Consider the following 24,117-nt stretch of genomic DNA (forward strand, 5'->3'; position numbering starts at 1 on the left):
ACATATGAACAAGCTCAGAGTGAGGGGCCTGTGGAGCCCTACAGATGCGGTCAGGCACATCAATTACCTAGAGCTGAAAACAGTGTTGCTGGCACTCAAGGCCTTCCAGAGACACCTGTACAGCCAGAAGGTGCTGATACAAACAGACAACACCACAACAATGTTTTACATAAACAAACAAGGGGGAACTCAATCATTTCCCCTGTCGAACTTGGCACAGGAAATCTGGAGGTGGGCAATACCACTCAAAATAGACCTGCTAGCCATACACCTGCCAGGGAAGGACAATGTAGAAGCGGACTGGCTCAGCAGGCAGACTTCAGCATCCCACGAGTGGGAACTCAATATGCAGGAGACAGAGAAACTATTCAGGAGGTGGGGCACTCCGACAATAGACCTATTTGCAACACGCCGGAATGCAAAATGCCAATACTTTGCATCCAGGCAACCAGAAGCACAATCACAGGGGAATGCCTTATGGATAAGCAGGGCAAAGACATTTGCCTAAGCTTTTCCCCCGATACCGCTGATCCCCAAGGTTCTGAACAAATGCATGACAAGCAACATGACCCTGATCCTGGTGGCACCACAATGGGCCAGGCAGACCTGGTACTCTCAGATAATGGAGATGGCGCAGGGGCCTCCCCACAAGTTCCCAAAAAGAAGAGACCTACTGTCCATGGAAAACGGAGAAGTGCTACACCCAGAGCCGGAGAGCCTCAACCTCTCAGCCTGGCTCCTGAGGACTTAGAGTTCGCACATCTAAAACTACCAGAGAGCACCCTGAGAGTGCTGCGAGAGGCAAGAAGGCCCAGCACACGCAAATGCTATGGGGCAAAATGGCAAAGATTCACTCAATGGTGTCGAAAGAAAAAACTACACAGAAAAATGACAAGGGAATCTACGGTGCTGAGGTACCTCACGCACCTAATAAAGGCAAAATTAAGCTTGTCTTCGCTAAGGGTACACCTGGCAGCGATTGTGGCATACACAAGAGGAGAAACAGGGAAAAGTTTCTTCACATCTCAGGTCGTGAAAAGATTCTTGGAAGGGGCTAAAAGAATAGCGCCACCAAAAAGAATGCCACCGCCGGCTTGGAACCTGAATGTAGTACTGACAGAACTCATGAAAGCACCTTTCGAACCAATGCACAAAGCATCACTGCAAATGCTGACTATGAAAACTGCCTTTCTGGTAGCAATCACATCACTACGGAGAGTGAGCGAACTGCAGGCTCTAACACTACAGGAACCCTACATTCAGATACACAGTGACAGGGTCGTAATGAGAACGGACCCACACTTCATGCCGAAGGTGGTGTCGAGATTTCACATGAATCAAAGTATTCAGATCCTGAGCTTCTTCCAAAACCCCACTACAAGCGTTGAGAGAGCACTCCACACTCTAGACGCAAGAAGGGCAGTGATGCACTACATGGAAAGAACGAAAGGACACAGGAAGACAAAACAGTTCTTCGTATCCTTTGCAAACAGTTACATGGGTAAACCAGTGACGAAAAACTCCATAGCTCGATGGATCGCACAAACTATTCAGTTCTGCCACAAGCAAGCGGGCCAGGAGCTAACAGGAGGGGCACAGGCCCACTCAACCAGGAAGAAAGAAGCAACAATTGCCTTTCTGGCCAACACACCAATTCAGGACATATGCCTGGCGGCAACATGGGCTTCAGTGCACACGTTCACTAAGCACTATTGCGTGGGTGTTCAAATGAACAAGGAAGCACAAGTAGGACAAAAAGTGCTTCAACATATTTTCAACAACCAACGCTCATCTTCCACCCAGCCGCCACAAAAGTAACAGAAACCGCTACAAAATCTATGCACAGCATAGTGAATCCAGAAAGATTCACGCTGCAAAACGAATAGTTTCTTACCTGTCGGTGTAGTTTTGCAGCTTGAAGATCTTTCTGGATTCACTAGCGAACCCACCCGCCTCCGCCAGAAAGATGAGGCTGGAAAAGAAGGTGGAAACACATAGAAGAAGAAAGAAAGTTGAAGCTTACAAGATACGTGAAAAGAATTACAAAAAAAAAAAAAAGGATTAACAAACATAGCCATGGATTCACTACAAACACAGAAAAGAAAAAAGAGACAGAAAAAAAGAATCCGAAGATGGCGCCCAAGGGTGGTAGCTTCCGCCGGAAGCATGCCGACGTCACCGAAGGTACACCAAATGGTGGGACGTCGACGCCCACCTGGGCTACAAAAAAAAAAAAGAGAGAAAAAAGACTAAGATTCCGGACCCAACCACCAGATTGCGGAATAATGCACAGCATAGTGAATCCAGAAAGATCTTCAAGCTGCAAAACTACACCGACAGGTAAGAAACTATTCGTTAGTCAGCTCCAAAATACCCTTGGGTGAACGTGCACTTTGCAAATGCACGTTATGTTATACACATCAGGACTTTGGCGTCAGCCTGAGCAATCCTTTTTTGGAGGTGAGGAAGGACTGGTGGGGGCAGGGGTAGAGTTGCTTCTGACACAGTTCTCAGCACGGAGCCCTAACCCCTCCACGTCCCTACTCCCTTCTATGTGGTGAATTTTTTTTAAGCTGCCAGGTCTGCGATATTGAAGTTTTAATATTGACATCCATACCCATTGACTCTGAAATACTGACTAATATATCTTCAAGGTAAGTGGATGTTGAGTTAGAATTGTAGATATGAACTTCCCTACCTACCTATCATTACGTGGACAATATATTGGTAGACTATATTGTAGAGGTGCTATAGGTGCAGATCTATATTAATGACCTTGAAATTCTTTAAGTTACAACGGTATGGGCTGGTTTTTACCCTCACCGCACCTGATACAGATGACCCACCAAGTCTTGACTTTACTTATGCATAAGAGTTGCTCCCTTCTACCAACAGCAGTTCTGTCAGTTCCACATGGACTCGACGTGGTATCCTAGTGCAACCTTTTTTTCTTGACACTTCATATTACAGATTATTTTCTGCAAATGCCAGATTGCCATACATGTCTGCAAGATTTGTTGGGGAGAGAAATGACCATTTAGAAAAGAAATGATGTACGTAGCAAAAGAACCACAGTCAGACTAGAAACACAATTACATTAAAAAAAGAAAGTTCTGTGCAGATTGGTATTACTACTGAACGTCTACCCATCAGTATATTTATCTGGGGACTTCAAGGGGCCCTAGGAGAGCATGAGTGTGTGAATGAGGATCAGATAAGGCCATTTACCGGCTTACGTAAGACTTTACAATAAATTCAAAAGTGATAATAGCAGGAATAGAGTGCAGGTCAGTGGTAGTCTTTTCCATAGGGGAGGACTAAATAACTGGAAAGCGAGAAATCATGAGGCGGCACCGGCAGGTATAGTGGGGGTTGTGCAGTAGCTATGTATGTTCTGCATTCATTGTAGGTAGCTGTGAAGTTGACCATTTAGTGCTTAAATACCTATTTCTTTGCTCGTATCCAGCCAATTGTGTAGCAACAGTAGAATGTATGGCTGTAAAAGTTACAAATAGATCTTTTGGCAGAGTTTACCACTTTGTGTAGTGGTGGGAATGTGTATTAAAGTAAGCCGACAAGCGGGTTGGAAGGAGTCCTGGCTGGCTCCGTGCACGTTGCCCATCTCCTCACACATCCGGGTGATTCAATTAAATTCCCTGCACTCACCTGATACGTTTACACTGTCCCAGCAGGATTCCCTAATCTGCCTGTTTCCGCTGTTCCGCAGCTCCAGCTGACTGTTATCACATTGTCTGGGGCCTGCTCGGTTATCTCCACATATTGGCAATACTAAGTGAGCTTTCTGAGGTCTTGGTGCGGGACCATGTTCTAACTCTCATGGTAACCCTGCTTGGCATGGTTGATGAGATTGGCGACTCCCGGGCTGACTGTACACTCGTGGGTGTTACCACATTGGTTGCTAAATGGGACATTGCCCGGACATAGAACTTGCCCAGTGCCATGTCCCTGGTGGAATGGAGAGCAGGAGTGGAATGGTGCGCTCAATTCGAAAAGCGCATATATACACTGCAAAAGGCTGCCCACGGAAGAACAATAAGAAATGGGGGACGTGGGAGGCACACTATGGGTGGAGGTGTGATTTGTTAAATGGTTGGTTGTACTGTGAAGGTGATTGTACTTTACTTGGTGGATTCCAAAAACGAATAACAATGTTGTTATTATAAAAGAAGTACGCCAACAAGTGGGCTATTTCAGATGCCTCACTTGCTTGTCCAGTTAAGTGCAGAGAATAGAGCGTTACCAGTGTGGAAGGAAATGTGGCTAAGGATTTTGCAAATATTGACTATTTGGAATTTGTCAGTAGTTACCGTGGTTGTGCTAAAGGATTTGGACTGAAAAGTACACGGAGATTTTTAACATGAGGTATAAGAGTGAGAGTGTCTTGCCAAAATAGATTAAGCTTAGGAAGATGCTTGAGTTCAATTCAATTCAAATCCTTTATTCAATCTTACACATAAGATCATAAACATATTTACAGTCACAGTTTAAGAAAAGCTATAGATAAAAATAGCATAAGTCCTGACACTTAAAAATCTGCTAACATCTCATTTGGTTAAAATCCATTTAATCTATATACAAATACAAACCAGTCCTAAATCGTGTTATGAGCCTACCTGCTTCCTCTTTTTCAAACATGCTCATAAAAATGATGCTAACGAGAAACACACAAAAGAATTTTGCAAGGATTTGAGAAAGAACAATGCTACGCGACAAAATGTAAAATTGTAACCCTTACAAATCGGTACAATAAAATGATATCTTTCCTGGCGGTAAAGACCACAAAAGAATAAAAGATGAAGATCATTTTGTGGGGATAATTTGTTACATGGACACAGGGAAAAATCAGAATGTTTATATTTCTTCCCTGGATATCCTGCCATCAATGGTATCAAATTTAGATGAAATCTTAATAAAATATATTTGTGATGTAGCAATGTAACATCAGCCAAATAAAAGTAGCTTCCCTTCTCCAGCACTGGGGTTAATTCATACAGACTGTGTGTGTGAAACTTTTTTCTCTTCTTAAGTATTCGGCTCTCTGAGTGAATATCTAAATTACTTTCCGCTTTGTAATGGAGTTACAGGTGGATGGATCTTTAAAAAGGCGAGATAGTTCTGACTCCACGTACTTTAGCCATCTAATCCTGCTGTAATTGTCTGATTTTAAAATAGTTGTTATTACATATTGGGTAAGGGGGACTGTGTCCCTACGCCATATAGAATGCCACAACAGGAGTCAATCAATCAATCAATTAGGGGATTTGTAAAGCGCACTACTTACCCGTTAGGGTCTCAAGGCTCGGGGGGGGGGGGGGGGGGGGCGGAGGAGCTGCAGCTAGTGGTCGAAGAGCCAGGTCTTGAGCAGTCTTCTGAAGGCCGGGAGGTCTGCGGTCTGTCGTAGGTGGAGGGGGCTGGCGTTCCAGGTCTTGGCGGCGCGGTGGGAGAAGGAACTGCCCCTGGAAGTGGTTCTGTGGATGCGCGAGACGGCGACCAGAGAAAGGTCGGTGGAGCGGAGTTTCCTGTTGGGTACGTAGAAGGCGAGTCTGTTGTTGAGATATGCTGGGCCGGTCTTGTGGAGTGCTTTGTGTGCGTGGATCATGAGTTTGAATGTGATTCTTTTGTCGACGGGGAGCCAGTGTCGGTCTCTCAGATGCGGGGTGATGTGGTCCCGATGTGGGACGGCAAGGATCAGGCATGCTGAGGCGTTCTGGATTCTTTGGAGTCTGTTTATGAATTTGGACGGGGCTCCGGCGTAGAGGGCATTTCCGTAGTCGAGTCGGCTGCTGACGAGGAAATGGGTGACGGTTTTCCGTGTGTCCGCCGGGATCCATCTGTAGATCTTGCGGAGCATACAGAGGGTGTGGAAGCAGGAGGAGGAGACTGCGTTGACTTGGTTGGTCATGCTGAGCTTGGAGTCGAGGATGACCCCTAGGTTGCGTGCGTGGTTGGTTGGTGCCGGGGGGTTCCCAGTGATGCTGGCCACCAGGAGTCGTCCCACGCTGCAGGGTTGGGCCCAAGGATGAAGATCTCCGTCTTGTCGGTGTTCAGCTTCAGCCGGCTTGCCTCCATCCAATCAGCGACGGCCTTCATACCCTGGTGCCATTTTGATAGAATCCATAATGTATGGTAGAGTCAGTTCCATATGAAGCACATAATTAGAGTATGACTGGGGTAGGGAAGTAAAAGACTTAAAAAATTTATTCTCAATGGATTGCAGAGAATCGCTGGGAGCCATTCCCCTTACTGCTGCCCCATACACCGCTGCCACCTATGTTTTTGCATGATAGATTTTTTTCATAGGAATTAGAGGTTTGGCTCCCAATCTTTTAGAAAATGTTTTCAATGCCACTAGACTTCTCTGCATACCCATTGCTCTGCCCTCTAGCAATTTGGACCATGATTGATTTTTATCAAAGAGAACACCTAAATATGGAAACAAGTTCACCACCTCAATTTTATCAGAGTCCATAAAGAAATATGGTGGTCTTTCTCGTTACCCTGCCCCCGCAATAATTATAAAAGATTTGGTCTGATTGACCTTTAAATCTAGAGAATTCATAAAGACCACATAGGCCGATATAAGATGCTGGAGCTCCATCCCAGTTCGGGCCATCAGAACGGTGCCATCAGCATATGCCAAGATCGGTAACCGCTGATGGTTGGAGAGCACGGGAACATCCAAGCAGACCCTCCAGCATTTCGCGATTTCGCGATTCATGAACAAATCGCGAAATCAGCTGGGTAGCGCGATGGCTGCGATATTTGCTATTTCGGCCGCAAAAAAAGGTCTCCTGGCAGGCGTAAAAAAAATGGTGGCTTCTTATTGGCTGTACGCAAACACGTCACTACGTGTCTCCGTACAGCCTTAAAACAGAATAGCAGCTGGGGCTCATATCTTATGCATTTAGGGACCATAACGCTCACTGACTTGGCTAGGCCCCCTCAGAAGAGCGCATGCTGTGTGAAACAGTCATTAAAGAGACAGAGTGCGCCCGCACTCAGGATCCCCCGGATGATGGCAGAGCTCGGCAAAGGACAGTTTTCAATTGTTAATATTTACACCGACAGAAACCACACCTACAGACGAACTAAGGACAGCTTGACAGAGCGGCCAGCATTGCACGGGGTTCGAACTACGGGTCTCCTGAGGCGAGATTCAAAGACTGGCCCCTTCTGTTGATAATAATATTCACTGTTTGAGCACAATAAGGATCGTATTGAATATTGCATTTCTTAAAAGGGGTGAAGCGGTTTACTTGGCAATACTCGAGGGGAGAAACTGGACAGAGATGGGGATGTGTCCCAGTAAAACACATTTAACTTGTAAAATGTAAGGAGCACTATGCAAGCAAGTTGTGAGAATAAGACGTACAATTAAAATGTAAATTATTTTAAACGAAGACTAAAAAAAACACAGTTGATATACACTTGAAAGGCCCCTGCCTCCCCAGCGGCACCAGAAGTGATGTCACGAGGTCCAGGGAAACTGCAGAGGGGAGGCCTTCACCACAGTGAAGAGAAATCGAGAGACCACTGTTGAGGAAGTATTTCGGGTAGGGTGGAATCTTCTTTCAGGTTCATCACAGGATCATTTTGTGACTAAATAATTTAATTTTCTCAATAAATTGAATAAATCCCGTGCCTTGCCTGCTCCCCTTGTTAAACTGAAACACATGGTAAATTGCAGTTTTGCTGTTTCACAGCACTGTGAGAAACATTTTGCTATCACCGGAGTTCATTAGACTCACCTTATTTAATTGAAAACGAAGGAAATCAGTTCAGCTGGAGTGTCTATACTTGAAACTCCAAGTTGAAAACATAGCTTTAAAGCAAGAACTTAACCTGCTGCGCTTTCTTGGTTGGTAACATTGTCTCCCTCGAGCGCACCAGACATGGTCAGTGCCCTGGAAGCATGGCACTGGGTGAGGGTATGGCACTGGAAGGTCGCAACAGGCGAGGGTTCGTATCCCGGGTAGGTGCCAGGTGAGGGGCACAGACCTGTAATCAGAGCCCATGCTGTGTCGTGTAGGCACGAGGCGGGAACTTCAAAGGACAGGTGTTCTCTGTTTTTAAGACATTAGAGACAACATGGCAGCTGCTCTGTCAGGTGCCTCACATCAGTTGCACTGGCATGGGGTGCCTGCCATCCCACATAGGTATGACTGTCACCTGGCCTGTAGTTTACCCACCTGCCCATCATTTCTTTTTCAAGACGGGTAAAACAAAATAGAGAAATTTAGGGAAATCAGGTATTTTCTTTCTCCCTTGAAATATAAATTGAAACAACAAATATAAGAGGGAATCACTCTAAAAGTATTTTAGAACAATAGGGAAAAATCTAGGGCCAGATGTAGGTAGCCAAATACCGGTCGGTAACGGCCGATTTCGGCCGTTACCGACCCGTATTTGGCTTTTGAGATGTAGGGGGCATCTGATTTACAGAATCGGTAAATTTACCGATTCGGTAAATATACAGAATCGGTAAAATACCGAATCGGAAAATTTACCGATTCTGTAAATCAATATGTAGGTGGCACTTCACAGAATGCCACAGGCCCTTTAGGAGTCGGTATTTACCACCCAATCCTATTGTCAAAGTGACACCCCGTTCCCCCTGCCAGGATTCGGTATTTACCGATTCGGTAAATACCGAATCGGTATTTCCCTTTGATTCCTATGGGCTTCAAAGCCCATAGGAATCAATTGGTAAATACCGAATCTTACAGATTCGGTAATTGTGTTTTAAAAATTACCTACATCTGCCTCCTTCTAATTTACCGATTCATAAATACCGAATCAGTAAAATTCGGTATTTGAGTCGGTAAATTAGATTTACCTACATCTGGGCCCTAGTGTTTTATTTTTTTTTCTCGCCTACAGACAGCTTTAGCGAGCTCCCCCCCAGCATTTTGCGATTCACGAAAAAATAGCAAAATCAGCTGGGTTGAACGATAACCGCAATATGTACTATTTCGTTTGCAAAAAAGGTCTCCAGGCACGAGGTTAGGATTGGAGCTGTGCTTCCGTAGAGCTGCAGAACTTTAAACAGGCCTATTTCCAAGTGGAATACTCTGCTAAAACAATTTCCATTGATTTAAGGCTGAAAATGAATGATTATGAGTAAAATAAAGTGCCGCAAAAATGCCGCTAAATTTCCATATTTGTGCCGCAAAATTTCCATATTTGTGCCTCTAAATTTGCAAATACATGCCGCAATATCCTGGGGGTTCTGATCCAAGGCTGCACCCTCAAGATGTTTTCCCACACCGTTGGTATAGATGGAAAATAAAAACAGTGCCAGGACGCAGCCTTGCCTTACCCCTCTTAAGATCTTAAATGATCGGGTACACTCCCCATTCTTTCCATAGCAGACTGACAAAGAGGCGTCCGAGTACAGCTGTCTGATGAAGTCGACCAATGCCTGATCGATTCCCATCTCCTCCATTATCTGCCAGAGTCTAGGGTGGGACACGCAGTCAAAAGCTGCCGACAGGTCCATAAAGGCAAGATAGATCTTCCCACCCTTGGCTCAGACATATCTATCCATGATCAATGAGAGGTTCAGATGCTTGAGTTAAACTTTTGAAGGCAAGTAAATGATTTCCGTCATAGAGCAGATTAGCACAACTGTATCAGAGGTGTGCACCTATGCCAGTTATCCTGCCCACTGTGTACATTTACATTATGTCAAATATCAGACTGACTAGAATCAAAATCACATTAATGATACAGCTCAGACAGACAGCCAGTGTTTCGACACCTTCCATATTGTAGCATGGTCCTCATCAGGACAAATCAGTTGTGACAGCAGAGGTGTATGTAAGAGCTAATTTAACGTTGTTGGCCTTTTTACCAAGGGGAGTAAGAGGGAGCATTTTTTTCCAGCATAACCGACAGCTTTATTTTCCAGTATTCGTTTTTAAAGCTCTTTGGTGTCCTGGGCCAGGATTTTAATTAATTTGCAAGGTGCTATGTATCTCAATAGGGTTTAGATTGGGAAGAATTGTTAGTTCTAAAGATCTCTTTTTGAAGTCTTTAGAGCTTATCAGAAAAAAGTAGCACTTTACCTCGGAAGCTTGATGAACCTCTACTGGCCTAGGAAGGAGATTTCCAACAGAATGGCCATGCAGTCATTTAAATTCTGTTTCCAATGTCATACAATGCCATATGAATCGATGTCAGGGTTCAAAATGGGGTTGAGTACTTATAAACCAAAGGAGGTCGGACTATGTAACAAACCAACAAAACGTATACCCCCCCCACCCCCCAGTTTGTTGATCAAACATGAAGTGTGTTAATCAAGTTTTCTAGAAAGAAAACATCACAACAATACTTTGAATTAATTTATTTGTGTTAACAATTATGTTTTTATGCAGTGTGACTGCTGAAAGGCTTTTCTCCCAATCCTTTTCTAATTCACTGAGACCCACATTACAGACGTAACGTTTTTAAGTTGTATCCCAAATAGACCAGAACTTGCAGACTTTTTCCATAATAAAGTCACTCAGATCTACTCCGCATTCCCGGTAACAGCCAATAATTCAATAACACCCAATCAGATCTCTTCGATTAACTCCCCCCCCCCCCCAAGGACAGCCTACGCTGGACCACTTCTCCCCACTAAACCTGGAGATATTGCAACAACTGGCACGCCAAGTCAAATCTGGCTCCCCCCTTGACCCTGCCCCACCAGAAATATTGCTTCAGGCAAGCCGAACCATTCTTCCAGTGGTGCTAGAGCTTCTCAACTCATCTATATCCTCCTGCACAGTACCCAATGGATGGAAGAGAGCGATGGTACGGGCTCTGCTAAAAAAACCTACCCTAAACCCAGAAGATCACTCCAGCTACCGCCCAATCTCACTACTTCCTTGGGTAAGTAAGGTACTGGAGAAGCACATAAACACGCAGTTGACACAATTTCTGGAAAGCCATGCACTCCTTGATCCATCCCAGACAGGTTTCAGGCCTAAACATGGTACTGAAACCGCATTGCTGGCAGTCGTCGAAGAGTCCCGAAGGATATTAGATCAGGGAGGATCAGTGGCAGTGATCCTCCTTGATCTAAGTGCAGCCTTCGACACTGTCAGCCATGCCACCTTGCTGAACCGTCTGCACAACATCGGTGTCGGAGGCAATGGTCTAAAATGGCTTGAATCATTCCTGCACAATAGATCCTTCCAGATCTTTGACGGGGACATAATATCAGCCAGTAAACCCCTGAACTGTGGAGTACCACAGGGCTCTTCATTGAGCCCTGTGCTCTTCAGTGTCTATATGAAACCGTTGGCTGGGCTCGTCGAACCGTCCGGTATAAAAATCGTATCATACGCTGACGATACCCAGCTAGTGGTTTCACTGACTCAGGAAGGCGCCGGTCACACCTCAGGAAGTCTGATGAACTGCCTAGAGGACATAAAAAAGTGGATGACAGGCTCCTCCTTAAAACTGAATGGAGACAAGACCGAGCTTATGCTCCTAGGCCCGCACTACCCACATCAATTCTCTCCATGTGGCCTGGATGTCTGGGCACCCCTCCCACCCCCAAGGAGAGCGTAAAAAGCCTAGGAGTATGGCTGGACAAAAACCTTTCTTTCTCCACCCAGGCTACCAAACTATCCGCCATCTGTTTTGGCTTACTTAGAACACTAAGAAAAGTCTGCCCCTCCTCCCTATGGAAGCCAGACAAGTGGCAGTTCAGGGCCTTATTCAGTCCCGGTTGGACTCAAACAACGCCCTGTATGTAGGGGCCCCCGAGATGTCCATGCGAAAACTACAGGTGGTCCATAACTGCGCAGCCCGCGTCCTGCTACAAATTCCAAGGACACAGTCTGCTAAACCCGCACTGAGCAGCCTACATTGGCTCCCAGTAAAACAGAGAGTGGCTTTTAAGGCACTATGCATCGCGCACCGAGCTTTCTGGAATTCTGGTCCAGCGCTCATTAACAAATTGGTCACTCAATACCATCCCAACAGAACCCTTCGGTCCACGGAGGCCTTCCTGGCCGTAGTCCCAAGAGTAAGGAGAGCCAGGACCGGAGGAAGGTTGTTTTCCTTAAACGCCGCGAAGATGTGGAACACACTCCCGCTACAAATCAGGTCCAATCCTAACTTACTCTCATTCCGTAAACAACTGAAGACTCATTTGTTTGCCAGGCCCACCTAAATCTCAGCCTCCGTCACCCCCCAGCTCTGCTCTCTATACTCTAGCGCTTGGACGCCCTTTGGGCAGCAATCGCGCTTTACAAATCATAATACAATACAATACAATACCAGGATATGCAGGATGAACATACACTTTTTTATTCCTCTCAACAAACCTTTGTCAACTAAAATCCCATTTATAACAGGTTTACCCACACAGGATGGCTTCAAAACTCCACAATAATCATAACTCCTATCCCTGAGTAATACTTTATTTCCCATTTTACAAGATGTATTGTTCAACAAGGCTTCCTTCATGACCACTTTTCCTATCACAAATTACTGTCTTTTCCTAAAAACGACCTTCCCTCACGCATACATGAACCACTAGGTCCTCGTCATGAGAGCTCCCTTCGAATGAAAGCAGTCAAAACGCAACTGTATTTTGGGACCAGTGTCCAGTTTATCTAAGAGGAGCCTATTGGTGAACAACATGAACTTATGAAGAATCTCCCAGTGCTCATCGGAATATTTGGTTTCCCTTCCCCTTGGCACATAGTGAATTATAGAAGATCAGCTTCAAAAGAATCAAGCTATTCTGATCCGACATCCCTTACTTAGTTCTGTCATAAGCCAAGACCTTTTTATTTTACTAACATAGCATATAAAATATGCTTACTTAAACGGACTTTCAGCCAGACCTCTTCATCCATTGTTGTGGTGTTTTGTGCCCGTTGCATCTTCCTTCCATCACCTATGCTGCATGCTGAATGCTGTAGTGGGTGGATCTTTTTCGTGTAAAGGAGTTAGGTCCTTGGGTAATGGGAAAGGCTGGACCTTAATTACTATTTGCACATGAAAAGAATGCCCCCCCACTTGTTTTTGTTAGCTCTTAGTTATAAGCAACACATCAACTTTAGTTAGATATGTTAGGTATATTTATTTGTACCTTTTCTTTCAAAAGTTTTTTGAAAAAATCTTAAATTTACATGTCAGAGAAAGAACACAACAAATATGACATATACATATATCAACTTAAACACAACATTTAACAAAGAAAGAGAAAATCATTACATCAAAAAGTGCATTCACTATACACAACAAAGCATTTATGTCTATTTCAGACTGTTCCAAGAGGCGAATCGCAATTACTAGCCTCAATAACCATCAATGATTTGGAATCATAGGAACAGTGGTGGACAAAGTCACAGGTAAAAGGAGATATCACGACACATTTATTATACCAGTCACTACGAGTCAAGAGTTATTGATAGTGTTAATTTTGTTATTGGTGCTGCTAATTTTTATCTCCTTTCATGCCGACGCGTTTCGAACTCCATACAGCAGTTATGGGTTCTCTTCAGGGCCTTGTCATTACTATCTGCATGTGTGTAAGGGAAAAAAGAAGAACACTATTTCAGTGTCAATTCCTACAGCCTCATCTTATAGTTCCGCTTTGAATCTTCTACATTTAAAATCCATGTTACCTGAATGGTAGCCGTGTTTATCCTATGTCTGGTTCTGGGTCGTTAGAGCTGCAGTCTAGAGAACGTTAAAAATTCAATTTAGAGTCAGGCTCAATACTGGCCCTACGGTCACTTCATACAAAAACACTGCAGGACGTACCTTTGACTTTCTTTTGGGGTCCGTGTATGGGCGTCTCCCTATGGCATGGTGATGCTTAATGACCTGGGGGAGGGCGAGGAGGAAATTAATACTGGTGGGCTCATATCCTTTAATACCCCTTTCAGTAGATTATTGTGCCGCTCCTACCTCGTTTGGTACACCGCGGGCTTCGGGAGCGGCTCACTCCATGACAAACAATTTTCACCCGGTTCTTCAATTCTAATTGGAAGTACCGCGTAGTCACTCTCATTCAAGCCTCCGGTCTCCTGCACTGTTAAGAAATGGACCGGAGTGTGTTTTAGTCTCCCATTGCATAAACCAAATTTCGTGCGATCACTCAGACCCTCCGCTCACCTTGCTCTGTGCGACTTGCTTTCACCAATGCTTCACTGTGGAGGGCGGCGGCCGGGTTGCCTGGTTACTTAATGTGGTCACATGACCATAGGTTTTCTGGGATTTGTAGTTGGTTGGTTATGGGAGTACGCGAATACCTATCAATTGGCCCAGCACGTGTCGGGCGCTCCCCAATTCCACACCCTTCAGTCAAGGGGGACTACCAGATCCCCGTGGAGTCCCACACAACTTTACACTATAGTCTAGACACCTCGGAGAGAGTGTTTAATCCGTTTTGCGCACTGTTAAATTTTAGAATCCGGTATGCCTCTTTCCTAAGGAGTGTATCCTCAATGTCAATCAGACCTTTGTTTCCTGTTGGCACTATTGTACAAAGTACAGTCCACTTAAAGTCCATTTCACTGTGGTTTGAATCTAGGAAGTGTTGGACCATAGGAGCGCTCACAACCTTCTTTTTAATTCTTGACCTGTGTTGGGTAATCCGACTATTGACCTGTTGTGTCGTTTTTCCTATGTACAACTTTTGGCAGGCACAGATAATTGCATATACCACGTTTCGTGTCTTGCAATTCGAGAAGCTGGTGTTTTTACATTTTATTCCCCTGTGTTCAAATTCAGACCCTTCAATTGTGGATTCACACGATATGCAATTTCCACATTTGTGGTGCCCTACAATTGGCTTCAGGCCCCATATTGAGAGTAGATCACTTTTTGGCTTGGGGGTTAGTACATCCGCTCTAATTACACTTTGGCCAATGCTCTTATTTTTCTTATAGGCGAACAACGGTCGCGGGAAAGAACATTCAAGTTCCTCTAGCAGATGCCAATTTTGGATCAGCTTACTTCAGTCATTGACTAAATTCACTGTGAGTGACCTCATTCTGCCATTTCAAAAGGAGGATATCCGCACACAAAGTAGTTCCCTTAACTGCCAGGAACTACTATAACAGTGTATGCTTTTTGAGACCAAAAAACATTTTTGTTTTTAGCCAATGTTTTTTGTTTATTTTGTTTTAGATTGATGCGAGCCCTGCAGCTTTCCCAACAATTAACATTTTGTGAAAACTGTCTAAAACAAAAGAAGCAATAACCAAACCAAAAGACTGGGGTCTTACGTGTGATATATTGGATATACGTATTCTTGTTTTTGGACTGGTGTTCTATTAAACAATTTTATCTAGAACCAATTATGCAATAGATCACCTAACTTTCACATTCTTTCCATGGGCAATGTTTGTTCTTCTTCTCTGAGCTTTTAATATATTATTAACACCAGTAATATATTTGTCCATTCTTCTTCATAAAATAATAATTGTTAACGCTTGTACCATAAAGTAAAATATGTTTTTAGGACAAATGAATCAATTTAAAGTATTGTGATTATTTTTAGAATGTATGAGAGACTCGCTTATTTGGCAACTTTGAATGCAACTAATTAAGCACTATGAGAGGAATTATTTGGCGAAATCTGATTTGTTTTTCCATACTTTTACTGATTTATTTTCTAGATAGGTAGAGGCAAACAAATGACTTGACCTATGCCCTAAAATGCTGAAAATAATGTCAGACTAAATATTTTTTTTTCTCTGTGGTCTTTCCAATCTTCAGAACAGGCTGTGGTAAGCACATTTCCTACCTTAATGATGCACTCTGCTCAAAATATCCTACTTTATGCTTCAAACCTATATTGCAAAAGACCCTTTGTGGGATTACTAAGAATTTACGAGGGCTTACAGCCCGGCCATTGCGTACCACTGATTGGCTTTATTGATGCTCTCTCTTGCGTGCTTCATATTCAGTGGCTTTTCTTGCCCTGGGTTATACATCTTGTGTTTGTCCTTATCCTGGATCATAGCCTTTTTACCATCTCTCTCATTGGCTGGCTTCTATCCTTTCTCTATTCACTTTTAGGACACTCTATTTGTCTTTTTGAGTAAGCACTCCATGAGGGTGCAGGTGTTTTGAAGCTCTCTCACTCGTTTGCTTCCCCTCCTAACCATTGCAAAAACTCATCCCCATCTCAGGTTCATTTTGTAGGCACGCATGCATAACGACTCATTTTATGAGCACACGTCAACGCACTCACTCACATACAAAATCATGCCGCTACTATGGCAGAATTTTTGTTTTATCAGTTATTTTTTATTTTGTTTTTCTTTTGGCCATGCTGCACAGCAAAGGCAGTAGGTCCCAGAGGTGAGACCTGTTGGCTTTTTCAATGCTTTCTGTTTTTGTTTTTGTAATTGTTGGCTTTTGGCTTACGGCCTTCTGCTTTATAGTAATATTTGTTGCTTTTGTGCTAATGATCTAAACAATTCCAGGAAGTTCTAAAGTGCAAGAACCTATAACCGCTAGTTCAAACAAGACATTATTTCATACCAGAAACTGATATGTTAGATGGGAACAATATATTACCCAGCAGATGTAGAGAAAAGTCAGACCCTAAAGTACTCAGATAGCTAGGGTCCTTCGAAATCTTTTGTGTTTTACCAATCTGTGTTTTTTCTGATGCAACAAGTATCGCTTAAGTATGTCTTAAAGGGATGAAGCTGACATTGGTTTCCGGCAACATCAAATTTCAGTGAGCCAATGCTTTATTTGAGCCGGTGGGACCACCAGCACTCATCTTTGGGGACCAGCACTTATTTTTCTTCATCAAACATTCCATGAGAGCAGGAGAAGGAAAAACATGCATAGGGGTAATAAGGAGAACGTGGGGAAAAAAACATAACTATGGGAAAAGCAGGAGCCCGCAACAGTGAGATAAGGTGGCAGGGAATGTCTGGTAGTCGACTAAGGAACCATGAGGTTGATTGAAAACTGCACAGCCTTGGTATTTGCATGCTAACATGTAAAAGCACCAGTGGATGGGTGTGTATTTTTTCACCTTTTTAACTCAAATGTTAATGCTCTGTTTTCCCTCTTTGTGCATGAGGGTAGAGCAAGGTTGACAGGCAGAACCCACATTAAAGCTCGACTAATTATGGGCAGGGACCTCAAGCTTCACGCTTCAGGCTCGAGCCTGGCTTGAGTTTTAAGAGGATGACCCACCTCTGTTAAGATTGTCAACATTTTATCTAATGTTAGATGAGATCAATATATTACCCAAGAAGAAGAGAAGTTGGGGTGTAAATGTGGATCCCAAGGTCGGACATTCTAGAATGGCTTTAACCCCCTCCACAGATCACAAACAAAACTATTTTACCCTCAGGAAGCACCTGAAAAGTGAACCTTTTGAAGAAGTGTTTAAGTAAAGTGACTGGTGTAGGTGTGATGTCAGTAGGTGACCTCTAACCCTACCCTCGATCTCTACTCCTGTTTTCCTCAAAATTCTCATGCTCCCTCCTACTGCTTTACTTCCTTACTATGACCCAATTTAAAGTTTGGAGGAGAGGGAACTCTGTTGCAACATCTATGGACTACCCTCTTAGCCAAACTCTTGGTCCGCCCACCTGATTTATGGTTGGTTGCATCAACATAATGTATCAGGTTCGATCAACAGACTCTGCTCCGGCTCCATCGCCGACATATTCCTCCAATGGCCTCACAGTGTACGGGCTGTCAGAGGTAAGCCATCAAACCGTCCACCCAATTAAGAGTGGGTGGTAAGATTTTTTTTTGCTCTCTGTAATAAGTTAAAATGTTTAAAAAAATACCCCCACACAATAGGCGAAAATTCCTATTGCAGCGTTAATTAGTTTTACATTTTCCAAAAACATTTGGAAAAATGTTAACTTTCAAAGGTTTGGTGTAAGTGCCCATCACCAAAGAAGTTGTACAGAGAAGGGAGTATACCCAAACTAGTCACTGGGACCTAGGTTGCAAATGGTACAATTATAAGTGGTCCCAGTATGGAACCATCAAAGGACAAGAGGAAAGACATTTTTTTTTTTACAAATTGAAGAACAAAAGTTAGAAGGAAATAATTGGGATTCAATGTTAGCCAATCACATAGAATCAAGAAATAATCTATGGTTCACAATGGCGATCTTCCACCTTGCCCACGAACAAACCATATTGTTATATTGATTTAAATGGTTATTTTTGGAGGCTTATGTATCAATGCTGAATGACATTAATGTACTGAGTGTGGTAGAATTTACAAGCCAACACGCATCGCAATTTTTGTTAAAAATTGGGTCCAACTGACCAGTATTACTTCATCATCTGTTACCCAAACCCACACAATTCCTTGCACCACCCCTTTCCCTCCCAGGGGCACTGTTGTTTTTTGGTCCTTTGTAAATTACTGAACCTACATATGACTACATTAAATTGTGAACCATAGATTGTTTCTTGATTCTATGTGATTGGCTAACATCGAATCCCAATTATTTCCTTCTAACTTTTGTTCTTTAATTTGTAAAATTCTTACCTCTTGTCCTTCGATGGTTCCACACTGGGACCACGTATAACTGTACCATCACCAAAGAAGGACGCACACCAAACTTTTCAACAGCTGTGTATGAACCGGCGTGATGGTGGTTCATACACAACCATAGAGTTCACTGCCTGGTTGGCAGTGGCTCTCAATTTCGCAGACGGAGCACAGGCATCGTGGCAGACGTAAAGTCTTCCACCGCCCATATTTACTCTATCCTTCATATTCTATATTGGGCCCGAAATGTTGATTCATGCATCTAAAATCTACCATTTCATGACATAACCATCCAAACTCCACGATTATTCGGACCTCAGAATAGTTTCCCTCTGTAACTTGTTCATACACTGAATTACACGTGTTCTGCAGTGGCCAACTGGTGAAATTGAAGGATTATTGAAACCCTTCAAAAATATATATACATTTGGGTGTGTCAATAGAAGATGCTGCCTGTTGGAAGCAGGAAACTTTCTGATTCTGTTTTATGCTGATAAGCTGTATATCTGTACTGAAGGAATTTTTCTCTGCGTTTTTGTGACTAAACACAGGTTTGATGAGAAATGTAGTACCATTGTTGAGTGCGATCGTGGCACATGAGAGAAGAAGTCATGATGCTCATCCTGCGACAGCGGTAATGAACATCATGTCACACACTATGCATCTATATTTATGATTTATGCCATGGAATTATTTTGCTGCTGATCTATGGATTTACATCTGTAGTATTAGTATGTATTGTATTGTAATTGCATTTATATAGCACTTACTACCCCTAACGAGGTGTCGAATCCTTTTTTCGGAGAGTAATACGCTACTCCGCGACACATGGAGGATTAGTGTTGAATTAGTATAGTGAAACATGCAAGTACATTTTAAGTAGTGGATAGGTTAGTCAGTTATTTGGATTTGGAATGATAGCAGAAGGATAGAGGAGGAAAAAAGGTTTGTATTTATATAGCGCTTGTTTCCCCTGATGGGTGTTGAAGCGCTTTTCTGGCGAGTAGCACGCCAATCCGGAACCCATAAAGGAGGTGTTGAAAATTAGTATAGTAAAATATAAAGTAATTTGAGTATGTGTGCTGATGTGCAGAGTTTAATATGCTTTTTATTGCCATTGTTGAGTGCTGGAAGGAATCTTGAGTGAGTCATGATGCACCTCTCATCCCTGATCAACGGATTTATATATATAAATAGATGGCTGGGAGCACCAACTTCGAATAAATCACTTTGCACTAAATTTGGGTCCGTGTATTCAAGAAAAGAGAAGCCTACCTTGCTGCCGGATTATCCTTTGAATATATATATATATATATATATATATATATATATATATATATATATATATATATATATATATATATATATATATATATATATATATATATATATATATATATATATATATATATATATATATATATATATATATATATATATATATATATATATATATATATATATATATATATATATATATATATATATATATATATATATATATATATATATATATATATATATATATATATATATATATATATATATATATATATATATATATATATATATATATATATATATATATATATATATCCAACACAGTGAGGGGACCTTTTAGGAAGCAGCCACACACGAACTCCATAGTGAACTCTTTATTTTCAAGAACCTGCCAGCAGGAAATGAAAGGAGACGATCTTCAAAGTAATTCAGCTGCCAAATGCATTTCGAGAGACCAGCTCTCTTCTTCAGTGGCATGTACGTCATCTGCCAGAACTCTCCCCCTTACATAATCAGTCCCCGCCCACCTGGGCGTTAGCAAACAGTGGCGTTTTTGGGATCTGTAGTCCGTGTCAGGTAAGGATTAGTCCTGGCGAAATGGATCCAAATTTCAAACCAAGTGGGAATGAAGGCACAACTCGATCTTTTCCCTGCCTTGCTTTCAGTTCTTAATAGAGTGTTCAAAAGGGCAACCCCTGCAAATGTCCTTAAGAACGTTCGTGTCCACTTGCCCCCCCCCCCCCGTGGTGAAGAGGGCTGGCTCTGTGCTAACAGCGGGCAGCTTCCACGACCAGGCAGCCGTTTAAAATCCAACACAGTGAGGGGACCTTTTAGGAAGCAGCCACACACGAACTCCATAGTGAACTCTTTATTTTCAAGAACCTGCCAGCAGGAAATGAAAGGAGACGATCTTCAAAGTAATTCAGCTGCCAAATGCATTTCGAGAGACCAGCTCTCTTCTTCAGTGGCATGTACGTCATCTGCCAGAACTCTCCCCCTTACATAATCAGTCCCCGCCCACCTGGGCGTTAGCAAACAGTGGCGTTTTTGGGATCTGTAGTCCGTGTCAGGTAAGGATTAGTCCTGGCGAAATGGATCCAAATTTCAAACCAAGTGGGAATGAAGGCACAACTCGATCTTTTCCCTGCCTTGCTTTCAGTTCTTAATAGAGTGTTCAAAAGGGCAACCCCTGCAAATGTCCTTAAGAACGTTCGTGTCCACTTGCCCCCCCCCCCGTGGTGAAGAGGGCTGGCTCTGTGCTAACAGCGGGCAGCTTCCACGACCAGGCAGCCGTTTAAAATCCAACACAGTGAGGGGACCTTTTAGGAAGCAGCCACACACGAACTCCATAGTGAACTCTTTATTTTCAAGAACCTGCCAGCAGGAAATGAAAGGAGTGAGTCATGATGCACCTCTCATCCCTGATCAACGGATTTATATATATAAATAGATGGCTGGGAGCACCAACTTCGAATAAATCACTTTGCACAAAATTTGGGTCCGTGTATTCAAGAAAAGAGAAGCCTACCTTGCTGCCGGATTATCCTTTGAATATATATATATATATATATATATATATATATATATATATATATATATATATATATATATATATATATATATATATATATATATATATATATATATATATATATATATATATATATATATATATATATATATATATATATATATATTTTTTCTTTTTCTTTTTACAGAGTTTTATATAGCGCAAACTTGACCCGAAAGTATCGGGTATCAGAGCGCTTTACATAGCACCAGGTCGAGGTTGACCGCCCTAGCCGTTTGGCCAACTCCTCCCCCCCATATGTATCAGTATATATTCACTTAAAAAACATAGGTTTCAGGCACGTTATAGTTAGAAATTAGCATTCAAAAAACCTTAGAAAGTCACTGAAAAAACCATAGGTTTCAGGAGAGTTAGTTGGACATTTTACTAATTCAAAACCATAGAATCTCCCCTGTTATACTTAGTTCAGCTAACTATAACTCGCGCCACCGCAATTCACTGCTGATGCAGTCACATATTAAATCACTCATGACATGGTCAGTGACATGACTGATGACATTACTCATGACATCACTGATAACATCTCAAATGACATCACTGATGACATCTCAAATGACATCACTGATGACGTCATCCAGTGAATGTGTGTTTTTGTGAAGTTTAAATATGTTTTATATATGTATATGTCAAGGTCGATGGAAGAATAGGTGGGTATATAGGTGTTTAAACTGATGATTCTGTTTGTGTGACACTGTATAACTGGCTGATTAAGTGTATCTTAGTGAATACATGGGTTAGTGAGTAATCTTTAAATGTGTAAATATCTGTATCAGTCTCTCACTTTGTGTATAAGTGGCAGCATGGGTTGGTGAGTAGCTACCTGAGTGTCTATATAGGTTCTTAGTTGTTTTTTGAGTATCAGTATGAGTATCTGTGTGGTTCTTTGGGGGTATTACGTTGTGAATAGATGCATGAATGGGTGAGTCACTGTATGTGTTGAAGACAGCATGTGTGCAGGACAGTATGGGTGTATGAGTGTGTGTATGGGTCTATTGGTGAGTGAATGTCTTTGAGTAACTACATGTGTTTTAAACTAGTATATGTGAGTATTGGTGTATGTAAGTGAGTATATTTGAGAATGAGAGATTGGAAGAGTACCTGTATATGTCTTTCTATAAGTGATTGTTTAAGAGAGTAAGTATGTGTTCCTTTCTGTAGAAGTAACTGCGGTGGTGTGTGTATAACTGTATATGCAAGTAAATGGATGTTTGATACTTTCTTTGCATGTGTGACTAATTGTGTGAGTAACTCTATGGGTGAATGGCGGTGTGTAAGTGTATGTATAGGTGTATGAGTACATATGATGAGTGAGTGCATGTCTGAGTGACTGTATAGGACTTTTGGTGAATGAGTGGATGTGTGTGTAGATCTTGGAATTAGTATGTTGTAACTGGTATTGGTGTGTCCATTGTTTTGAAAATGGTATTTTGTATTTTAGAGTGTGTGTATCAAAGGTTATATTAGGGTGAGAGGAGGTCTGCCACTCTATCACAAGGATGATGTCATCAATGATGTCATTTGAGATGTCATGAGTGATGTCACTGACCATGTCATGAGTGATGTAATATGTGACATCAGCAGTGCATTGCGGGGACGCGAGTTTTCGTTAGCTGAACTAACTATAATGGGGGAATTTCTAGGGTTTTGGACGAGTGAAATGTCCAACTAACTATAACGCCAACTAACTATAACACCCCTGAAACCTATGGTTTTTTCAGTGGATTTCTAAGGTTTTTTAAAATGCTAATTTCTAACTATAACGTGCCTGAAAACTATGGTTTTTTAAGTGAATTTTAAAGGTTTTTCAAATGCTAGTTTCTTACTATGCCTACAGAGGTAGGACATGTGATGAAAGAAGAAAAACGCACAGAAAGAAGCACAAGAAATGCAGAAAGAAGCAACAGAAGTCCACAAAGACGAAGAAAAGTGCAGGAAGACGCAAGACATGTGCAGAACAAACCAACAGAGGAGCAGAAAGAGGCCTTGTTGCAAAATGATCCTGTGCCCACAACTTTTCAGACGGGTACAGGTGGTAACTGACTGACTAACCAGGCCTAGAGCCAGTGCTATGCTAAAAGACACTTAAAATACAGTGAAAACACCTACATACACTAGGGAACACAATGTGTTGGGGTACCCCTGAGATTAGCATGACCTCCTCTGTAAGGCTCTATTATATAATAGGGCAGGAGGATTAAAACTACCTCTTAAAATACACTATGGGGCGCGTTTTCACAGTGGTGAAGGGAGTAGCCTGAGGTGACAGACGTGTGCAAACACGCCCTGTGGCCATTTTAAGTTGGGAGATTAACTCACCTTGAATCCTGACGGTCCCTGGTGTCCAACCTGCCCAGCCGATACCTTCCCTAAGCGCCAAAGAGCTGCGTTGCAGAGAGGTGTAAAAAGGGGCGTGGCCTGGCCCACCTCTCTGCAAAGCAGCGCAGTGGCACTTACTGGAGGTGCCTGGTGGGCTAGTTGGCCCCAGGGACCCTCAAGATTGAAGAGGAATTAATTCCGAAACTAAAAACGCGCCACAGGGCGTGTTTGCACACATGTCACCACAGGCCCCTCCCTTCACCACTGTGCAAACACGTCCCGTGGTGCATTTTAAGTTGGGGGATTGAGTCCCCTTCAATTCTGAGGGTCCCTGGGGTCCAACTAGCCCACCAGGTACCTCCAGTTAGCGCCACAGGGCTGTGTTGCAGAGAGGTGGTCTGAGGCA

The 24,117-nt window shown here is 42.7% G+C and overlaps 2 protein-coding genes across 2 annotated transcripts in view; both read left to right on the top strand.

Moving 5' to 3' along the window:
- The window catches only part of LOC147706437 (uncharacterized), a 34,774-nt gene extending 19,812 nt beyond the window's left edge, over positions 1-14,962 (top strand). The window contains exon 4 of the mRNA XM_086928417.1: positions 14,922-14,962. Within this exon, the coding sequence (XP_086784543.1) occupies positions 14,922-14,962 (41 nt within the window). The remainder of the gene's footprint in view (positions 1-14,921) is intronic.
- LOC147706435 (tyrosine-protein phosphatase non-receptor type 6-like) overlaps positions 1-24,117 on the top strand; it is a 315,590-nt gene that overhangs the window by 70,511 nt on the left and 220,962 nt on the right. The gene's annotated exons all lie outside the window — the stretch shown is intronic.

This window comes from Lissotriton vulgaris, chromosome 7 (genome assembly GCF_964263255.1).
Source record: "Lissotriton vulgaris chromosome 7, aLisVul1.2, whole genome shotgun sequence".
NCBI classification, from domain to species: domain Eukaryota; kingdom Metazoa; phylum Chordata; class Amphibia; order Caudata; family Salamandridae; genus Lissotriton; species Lissotriton vulgaris.